The sequence below is a fragment of the Carlito syrichta genome, unplaced genomic scaffold (genome assembly GCF_000164805.1).
Source record: "Carlito syrichta isolate Samal-C Ts95f unplaced genomic scaffold, Tarsius_syrichta-2.0.1 Scaffold311537, whole genome shotgun sequence".
NCBI lineage: Eukaryota > Metazoa > Chordata > Mammalia > Primates > Tarsiidae > Carlito > Carlito syrichta.
This window is the reverse complement of record NW_007255633.1, coordinates 48,184-57,620: the sequence shown is the minus strand read 5'-3', so window position 1 is coordinate 57,620 and position 9,437 is coordinate 48,184. Positions and strand designations below refer to the sequence as shown.

Below are 9,437 nucleotides of genomic sequence, written 5' to 3'. Positions count from 1 at the left end.
ACACAGCTGGACAGACCCACGGGGACCCTGAGGCCAACCCCACCTCAGATCAGAAGGAGAACAGAAGCACAAGGCAGCTGGGGCCAGGCCCAGGGCTGCCGGCCCCCCTTTTCCTAAGAGCAGCCTCAGGAATTGGCTCCCAGGCACGAGGCCCATGGCCCTCCTGTCCCTGCAGCCTGAGCCCAGTGCTGCCCAGCGAGGCCTCAGGGTCTGTGTCCAGCCCCTACCCGTGCCCCTGCTGGGTGAGGTCGGCCGAAGGTGCCTGGAGGGAGGCATGACTCGAGCTCCAGGCTGGGCTCTGGGCGAGGGTCTCAGGTGTGAGGGGGGGAGGGAGAGTCCAGGGAGAGGGCTGTGAGTCAGAAGGACTGGAAGCATGTGAGGGCCAAGGGGGCCTGTCTCAGCGGGCAGCGCGTGTCTCCCCACCCCTGCAGGCAAGGACGGCAGGGGTGTCGCGTGGTGACTCCACATACACTCACTTCTCTGATTCCAGCTTTTATTGGGGCCGAGCGCTCCCGCCCTGGGGAGGCCAGCAACACGCCATCAGAAGTGGAGCACTTCAGGGACATGCAGCTTCTCGGCCGCCATCGCCCCTGCACAAGGCTAGTGGGCAGCAAGACCCCCACCTAGGCCACGCTGAGCCCTCTCTCTCACCCAAGCAAAGGGCCCGTTGCTGACAGACTTCAGGGGACCACAGGGTCTCGGCGGGGTGCCTAGTGGCCAAGGGACAGTGCGAGTGGCTCGGTGGCGTCAGGTGCCCCGAGGGTCCGTTCAAGCAGAAGGAGGAGTCTGGCTCGGGGGATGGTGGCCGCAGCCATTCCCCCCACCTCCGGTACCCAGTGTAGGTCACAATAATTTAAAGACACTATAGACATTTCGACGCTATATAACAATATAAGTTAACCAGATTCCTTGGGCCTATGGACTCGGGCCTATGGACTCAGGGGTGCTGTGGGAATTGGGGGATTAGGAGTGGGGCTAGGGTGGGGGTGAGGGTGAGGCATTCACGGTGGCCCAGAGGCTCAGAGCGTCCAGGCATGGCTGGGGGCACATGGGCTGGAAGCCAGGACCAGGGCCCAGGCAGGGGTCACTTGCCCCAGGCTGAAGTCCAGGCCACCTGGCTCGTCAGCTGCCCAAGAACACATTTCTGTGGGCTTCTATTGAGAACCACCCTAAATGGGGCACAGGGTCGTGGGCAGTGGAGGGCACACCAGAAGCCGGTTGCCGACCATCCTCTCTGGTCTTGGGCAAGTACTTCCTTCTGTGACTCAGAAGGAGGGGTGGGCGCACCCAGAAAAGACACATCCAGCCCTGGATCTGAGTTTTCTCAGCATCAGGGTCAGGGTGAGACGACCAGGACAGGGCTAGGAGGACCCACAAAGGCATCAAGAGCGGCGCGGGCCCCAGAGGGGCAGGTGGCGGGGGAGGGAGCAGCCAGGTTTCTCAAGACATGAGGGGAGCCACTTCCCACCATCCTGGGTGTCCCCAGAGTGTGTTTGCTTCACGCCATCCTGGGTGTCCTCCAGGCTGGGCAGGAGCCAGGGCTGGAACCTCCACTCACAGCCACAGGGTCTCTGGTATGTCCTTGTGCCATTCTGGGCCTCAGTGGCCCCATCTGTCAAATGGGGCAAACATCCCTGACCACTCCTCTGCCTGCCCGCCTGCCTGGCCCCATCACAGCGCTGTCCTGGGGGTCAGGCTGGCTGCAGGGTGGAAGGGGGCTCTGTAAACTGCAGGTGTCAGGCCAGAAGAGTGACAGGATTGGGGCAGGGATGAGGCACTCCTGGAACCTGACGTTGGTGACATTTTGATTTGCTTAATATGATTTTTAAAAGATGGGAAGACGGGCCAGGGGACCCTGCCTGTAGCTGTCCTCTGAGGCACTTGCAGGACCATGTGGCCCACTGAGCCCCTGACCAGCTCACTTCTGGGACCCACGGGCGCAGTGCAGTCCCTACCAACCCCGGGCTGCATCGGATCTGCAGGGACAGAGGGCCTGCCGAGCCGAGGCCAGGAGAGGAAGCAGAGAGGGTGTCTAGGAGAGGGGCCGACACGGAATAGGGAGTTAGGACTGGCTACGCTTTAGTGCTGAGAATCCTCTTCTGATACTAAGAAAACATAAATAAAATTTGTCAACATCTATCCACACTGCCCTGGGGCCCAGTGGCAGACTCGGCCATGGAAACAGTCTTGTGTGACTGGCCGCATGGCCTTTCTGTGTCCGTGCCAACAGGCGGGGCAGGGGACCCTCGGTCTTGTGGTCACTTTGCTCTCTGGGATACATGCTCGTCCTGGAGATTCACTTTCCCAGAGAAAAGAAAAGGAATTTGCTGGGCCCCATTGGGAGCGCCAGTACCGCTGGCCTTGCCTTCTGGGCAGGTCGGGCATGGCTCTGCCACAGGAGGTGACAGAGGGGGTGGCAGGTGGGAGCCCCCAGGGGGCGGGGAGAGGGGTGCAGCCCCAGCCGGTGCCCTTCCACACCTGAAGCTCCCGCTTTCTGCGCCCACCTGTGCCCACAGCGGCAGCGCCCAAGAAGGAAGGCAAGGTGAGGATGTGCAAAACACCGCTGGTGGGCGGGGTGCCCGCGGGGCTGCCTCACTTGCAGGTGAAGACCTCGGTGCGCTCGCTGCACGTGTTGCACTTGACGAAGCAGCACCAATGGAACTTGCAGTTGCACTGCCACACCTTGGTGTACTGGTGAGTGTTGTAGCCGCGGCCACAGCACATGGTATCACAGCCGTCCGCACCGGGCGAGGTGCGGTTGCACAGACGGCCCTGCGTGCCCACGCTGCCCGTGGCCGCGTCCTCCTCGCAGTAGTTGGGCGACTTCTCGATGTACACCAGGTCCGTCTCCATGGGTTTCTGGTAGCTGCGCAGCTGCTTGATGCGCAGGAAGGTGGGCTGCCGCAGGCGGCTGGCCCGCACCACCTCCACCTGCACGGCTGCGTTGTACTTCTCCTTAAGCAGGTGGCCCACCTCGCGGAACTTGGGCAGCGTGGTCCAGCAGGTCTTGGTGGTGCACGAGCCTGACACGCCGTGGCACTTGCATTCCAGCTGCATCCGGTCCTCTAGAACCTGCGGGTGACAGAGCAGCTGCTCAGCATGGCGTGGCCGGAGGTGGGCGCCCTCCAGGTCCCTACCCTGCCCATCCTCTGCTTCCCACTGGGCCAGCACAGGTAAGTGTCTCCCCTTCTCTGAGCCTCAGTCTCCTCACCCGTTAAGGTGGGGCTGCTAACAATAGATGCCTGTCGCATCAAATGTTGTGAGGGTCCGGTGAGAACATTCGGGACTTGGCAGAGCTTGGTGCATGTCTATCGAATGTATTTTGTTAGAGTCTCACAACCCTTCAAGGAGCTGCCAGACCATCACTGGCGCACTGATGAGGAAACTGAGACTTGGGGAAGTGTCACAGGGCAGCAGGAGGGGGTGGGTCCAGCAACAGTAGGTACAGAATAAGTGCATTAACAGTGGGTATTTAATAAGTCCCCAACCCCATCTCTCCTCCCCACCCTCAGGCCTGGTGCTTGACAAATGGCTGCTTCGCGGCAGCCTGGTGTGTCCACGGTGCTTGGGGCACATTTGTCCAAGGTCTGAGGGGTGGGCGAGGGGAGGTGGGTGCCCGGGTCAGCGAGGCCCAGGCGTGCTGGGAAGCCGGCAGCCCAGCCTACCCATTATTGTTCTTTCTCCCCAGCTCCACAAGGGCCCTCGGTGGGTGCAGCCGTGTGTTTTCCTTGGGCCTCCCTCCGTGGCCCCGGAAGGCCGATTCCCAGAGCCAGCCCTGACCCCAGATACTTATTTACCCGGATCGAAAGGGCCCTGCCAGCGGGGCCTGATTAAAGATGGGGAATCATTAGCCTCCGCCCCACGGCTGCAGAAGGGCCATTTGTCAGCTGTCGGGGCTCTGCCGGCCCACTTCGGCAACCCAGCTCTGCATGGGCTTGGCCACCCTCTGTCCCCCGGGCCAGAACTCACAGTCACGGGGCACCTGCTGTCAGCCCCCACTCTGGCCCAGAGAAGTTCCCCAGTGAACCGATGAATGAAGGAGTGCAAGAAAAAGAGGGAGAGGGAAGCAATCGCACAGAGAGGGCTACTGCCCAAGCACCTTCCCTGGCCCGGCAGCATGAGACCCCGGACATCGGAGAGGACTTCTGGGGATCGCAGTCCAGCGTGGGACACAGAGAAGGAAAAGGACATGCAGTACGGGGGCTGCAGGAGCCCATGAGAGCCTGGTCTGCTGGGGTGATGGCACTGAGGGAGGAGAGGGCTTCCTGGAGGAGGTAGTGCCTACACTGTGTATTCACGGATGAGTAGGAGCGCTTTTGACAAAGAGAAGGGTATTCCAGGAAGGACTCAGCATGAGCAAGGGTCTGGAGACCATCCAGCCTAAAGGGAAAAATGGGGCCCAGTATGCATCAGGTGGGTGCTGGGTGGGCCCGAGGCTGGCAGCCTAAAGCTGGGGGTGTTCTCTGCTCTGTGCAACAGTGTCCTGGGGCAAAGACTGAAGAGACTGGGGTGGAGGAGGGGGGAGCTGAAGCCTGACACAGGATGAGTGAAGGTGGGAGGAGCCCAGGTGTTCTGAGCAAGAAGTCGGGACAGGTTTGGGGAATATTGAGAACTGGAATTGCAGGGCTTGGTGGCTGGGCTGAGGGGTATCAGTGTTGAGAGCATGGACCAAAATCTGGACTGAGTGTCTGGGTGACCCCTGGAAAGCATGTCTGGGACCCTCTTCCTGCCTCCGGCCCCTCCTCAATCCTGTCAATCACCCTCACCCCTGTTCATCTTTGCTTGGACCCGTCCCCTCCCCACCAAAGCCACTCCTTCCACTAGCACCTGCTCTTCAAGCCTGGAAGCTTCCCCTGCCCTGGCCACACTGCTTGCTGAGCATGCCCCCGGCCAGGTGCCACCCCAGAAGCTGACCAGATGGTGGCCCCAGGGGTGGCGGCCCGTCAGGGGCGATTCAGTCCACCCCAGGCTGCTGACTCCCTCAGATGTGTCTTGATGGTCAGAGACCTCACAGGCACATCCAGGCTAGAGGGTGTGCAGAACAGGCGGTTCTCTGGTGTCCCCACTGTGGCTTGTCAGGCGGCAGCCACCCCACCATGCTCTGCGTCCCTTCCCTCCTCCCTCCCCTTGGCCCCTATCTCCCAGTCTTCATCAAGGCCAGGCAGCCTAGCCTGCACCCTCCTGCCCGCCTGGGGAACGTTCAGACCCTGCATGGCCAGGCTGGTGACCGTCGGCCGATGAAGCAGATTGGGCAGCTGTCTGCAGAGCAAGGGGCCGCATCCTCGCTTGGCTGGGTCCCCTGGGCCAGAGCCTCTCCCGGGAAGTGATCACAGGATTCAAGAATGTGCCGTTTCCTTCTTCAGCGACAGTGGCGCCAGTGGCAGCCGGAACCTCAGGGCCCTGAGATCGTTCCTCCTGCCCCAGGAGACCCCTGGAAGGGTGCGGCGTGAGCCCCTTCTGCCAAAGGAGCTGCAGGGCTGAGGCAGGGGCCACTCCTCCAGGCTGTGGTTCTTCCCCCACTGGGGTGTTCCCGGAAAGGGCCATTTGGCATTCTTTCCAGAATAAGGGGTGTGGCCTGTGTTCTGGAAAGAGTGCTCAGTTACAGCCAGGTAGGGAAGGAAGTCTTGGAGTTGGTGAACCAAACTCCTTCCAGGGGATGTTGGTCAGTCCAGGAGCCTGGCAGGTGCTCTGGCCTGATGCCGACAGAAGACAACTCACCTACCGTCACTGGTGCAGGCATTTCCAAGCCTCGGGCCAGGGGGAGGTGCCCGCTCGCCCTCTTCCACGGTATCTTGCATGCCTGCCCATTTCCCGACCCCAAGCCGCAGGCCTGGCCTGTGACCCCCTTGGGGACATGGTCTGCTTCTGCTTCACCCTCTGGCCCATGGTGAGGACTGAAAGTGGTCCTCAAGCCCAACGATTGCATCAGCCACTGGACGGGATGGAAAGAGCACACCTGGGTGGTCCCACCAGCCCAGGGGTGTGGCATCTCAGCTCTGGATGATGGACGAGTCATCCCCCTAGGACCCCAGGTTTCCATCTGACAGTGGGAATGATATGCTCACCCAGCAGGACTGGGTGGTCAGGGAAGGGCTGTGGCCAGCTAGCAGAGTTCCTGTCCCCAGCAATGGTTTCCAACCTCACAACACCAAGAAAGGAACCCAGAGCTGTCCTGACAACGGTTCCCAGGTCCTCCCCACTGCCTTCACTGGGTTAGTGTAGAGGGAAGACACTACAGCTTCTCCCAACCCAGGCATGGCCTCTGTCGGTCCCACTAACCTGCCCCGTATGTTAGGGGAGACCACACACCAAGGTCAGAGCGGGTCAAGTTGGGCAAGGTCACTCACACCAAGGTCAAGTTGGGCGCTGGTCACTCACACCTGCATAGCCACGGGGGGGCTTTGAGGGTTCTTTCTGCACAGACACCACATGGCTGCTCATTAAAGGCCACCGCCACCTGTGAAGAGGCTTGAGGAGAGGTTTCTGGGCCTCCATCTAATGGAGACAGGTAATGGGCAGACCTCTAAGCTCAGCCTATCTCACCCTCGCCCACCAGGGACACCACCCTGGGCCCCATGCCAACCGGAGTGGGTTGAATAGGAATGCCCCAAATTCATGTCCACTTGGAACCTCAAAAGTGACCTTATTTGGTAGTGGGTCTTTACAGATGTGATTAAGGAAAGGATAGAGGTGAGAAAATCCTGGAGTCAGCAGACAGGCCCTAAATCCAATGAGAGTGTCCTTGGAAGAGTCAGAAGGAAGACAGAAGCTCAAGGAGGAAGACAGGCAGAGGCTGGAGTGATGTGACCATGACCCAAGGAATGCCAGGAGCCACCAGAAGCGGCAAGAAGCAGGCAGGATCTTTCCCTGGAGCCTCTAGAGTGTGACCAGGCCGACACCTGGATTTTGGACTTTTGGCTCCAGAACTGTGAGAGAATAAATGTCTGTTGCTTTATGACCCCTCCCTGCATCAGTGGCACTTAACTGTGGCAGCAGTCAGCTTTTGCTTTCCAGCTGACCTGCAGAACAACGTGGTCCCCAGGAAGCAGAGGGTGGGACAGGCCCGATGCTGAGGGATGGGGACCAGGGTCCCAGCACGGGGTGACCTGTGAAGGTCCGGACTCGGTTCTTATGGAAACTTTGGGGGAGCCCCGCCCCATGCTCACCCCCACTGCCATGATGAGCACTAAGCTGCTGAGAGGAGGACTGCACCCCAAGGGCCACTATGAAGCCACTACCCTTTTCCCAGGGCTCAGGCTATTCGTGTGCCCCACAGCTGCACAGGACAGGGGCTGTTAAAGAGTGCGGGGAGGGCAGCAAAGTGCATTGCACCCATTGCGCAGATGAGGAGACTGAGGCTTAGCCAGGGCCTGGCGGACATTGGGATGGCACTGGTATGAGAATTCTGGCCACTGACCAATTCAGAGCCCTGTCCTGTAGCTGCTCTGTCCTTGAGGAGTCCTGGTCCTGCCGACCTGCTTCCCCACGGCCTGCGTCTCATCTCAGTTCACAGCTTTACCCCATTTCCAACCCTGGTCAGGCAGCTGGGTATGTGCGTGGATAGATGGATGCCTGTCTGTATGTTTTGTTTTGTTTTGTTTTGTTGAGGCAGGGTCTTGCTCTGTCACCCAGGCTGGAGTGCAGTGGCATGATCGTGGCTCACTGCAGCCTCTACCATCTGGCCTCAGGTGATTCACCTGTCTCAGCCTTTCAAGTAGCTGGGATTATAGGTATGCCACCACACCTGGCTAATTTTTAAACTTTCAGTAGAAACTTAAAAATGTGTTGCCCAACCTGGTCTCAAACTCCTGGTCTCCAGCGAGCCTCTCACTTCAGCCTCCCAAAGTGCTGTGACTACAGGTATGAGACACTCCACCTGGCCTTCTCCCTCCTCTTTGACCTCTGTCTTCCCCGCCGGGGGCCCCATCAGCAGCCTCCTTGTTCTCCTGCCTCCTGTCTGTCCTGGAGGCCACCCCTGCCTGCCTCCATTTCCTTTATGCCTTTTTATCACCTGTGAGGCACCAAACACCTCCCAGTCCCACAGCAGGTCAGCCTTGGGTTCACGAGGGACCCCAGAGCTGAATCAGATACGACCATGGCCCCTGAGTTGGTCAGAGTCACTCTGCCCCATGGGCCTGCAATAGCACCTATGGCCCAGAGGCCAAAATCCGGTCTGGCCCTCACAGGCCTCGGCCTCACACACGCCGTGCCCTGAGCCCCCACGCCTCTGTCTGTGCTGTGTCTCTGCCTGGAGCATCCTTCCCACAAGCAGTGACCACAGCTCAGGCCTCTGGGGCCACTCAGCCAGGCCTGCTGCTCAGTCAGCCCCACTGTCCATCTGTAAAATGGGGACAGTGAGAGCTTCCTCCCAAGGGCACAGGAATGTCCCTACTCAGAACCTAAGCTGCTGCAGAGGCTGAAGGGTGGTGGTGGTTCTGATGAGGGTTCAGCCTCCTCCTCCTCCAGGAGGTCCTCCAGGTAAACAACCCAAACCTACTCTGCCCTCCCAAGGTTCATAGAGCTCCAGCACGTCATGGACTACGGTCTGCCTATGCCTGGAGACGGATGTTCACATGTCGTCTGTGAGCTCCTCGGAGGCAAAGGCTGTGTCACTCATTCCTTCATCCATCCATCCACTCATACACTGACCCACCCATCCATCCATCCAACTCATCTACCCATCTGTTCACTCTCCCATTCATCCATCCACCCACCACGCACCCACCCATCCACTCATCCACCCATCCATCCATCCTTCACCAATAACTTCATAGCCACCTGCTTCATGACAACCTCCACATCTAAAGGAAAGTCAAACTCCTGTCTCGGTGTTCAGGATCTGGTCTGTGCCCGTGCTTGTCTGCTTCTCAGGCTGCCCCTCTACCCCCTCCTTTGTGCCCCAGCAGCCTGAACCCCATGCAGCCCCCATGAGGGCCCACTCCTCTTGCCTCTGATCTTCTCAGCGCTGGCATGTCCTTCAAGGCTTCACCCTGACGTCACCCTTTTCAGGAAGCTTCCACCCCCTTCCCCAGGCTCCAGAGCTCTCACTGTCCTGAGTGTGGCCTCTTTACCTCCCTGTGGACCCAGCACCATAGCCAAGGCCATTTCTGCCTCCTCTCTGCCCTTGGTGCCCAGACTAGCACCTGGCACAGAGAAGGGGCAGGGTGCATTTGTTGAATGAATACATGACCGGGTAGCCTCAGCTATGGTCCCTGGGGCAGAGGAATTATTACCTCCTCTTTGCCTGGAAAGGCACATCTGTCCTGTGTCTGAGGAGCCCCTCAGGCCCTGCTGCCCTGGTGCAGCTCCCCGGAGCTGTGGAGCCAGACCCAGCAAGGCGTTCCACCTGGCTGGCCGCCCTATCTCGGGCCATCTTGCCGCCGGGCCGGCTGCTCCTCCCAGTGCAGTATCTGGGGCCTCATCTCCAGCGGGCGGGG

At 59.7% G+C, this 9,437-nt stretch overlaps 1 protein-coding gene across 1 annotated transcript in view; it reads right to left on the bottom strand.

Annotated features, from left to right (window-relative positions):
- Nucleotides 1–2,389: 2,389 nt before the first annotated feature.
- WNT7B (Wnt family member 7B) overlaps nucleotides 2,390–9,437 on the bottom strand; it is a 50,773-nt gene continuing 43,725 nt past the window's right edge. The window contains exon 4 of the mRNA XM_008068803.1: nucleotides 2,390–3,072. Within this exon, the coding sequence (XP_008066994.1) occupies nucleotides 2,593–3,072 (480 nt within the window). The 3' untranslated portion in view covers nucleotides 2,390–2,592. The remainder of the gene's footprint in view (nucleotides 3,073–9,437) is intronic.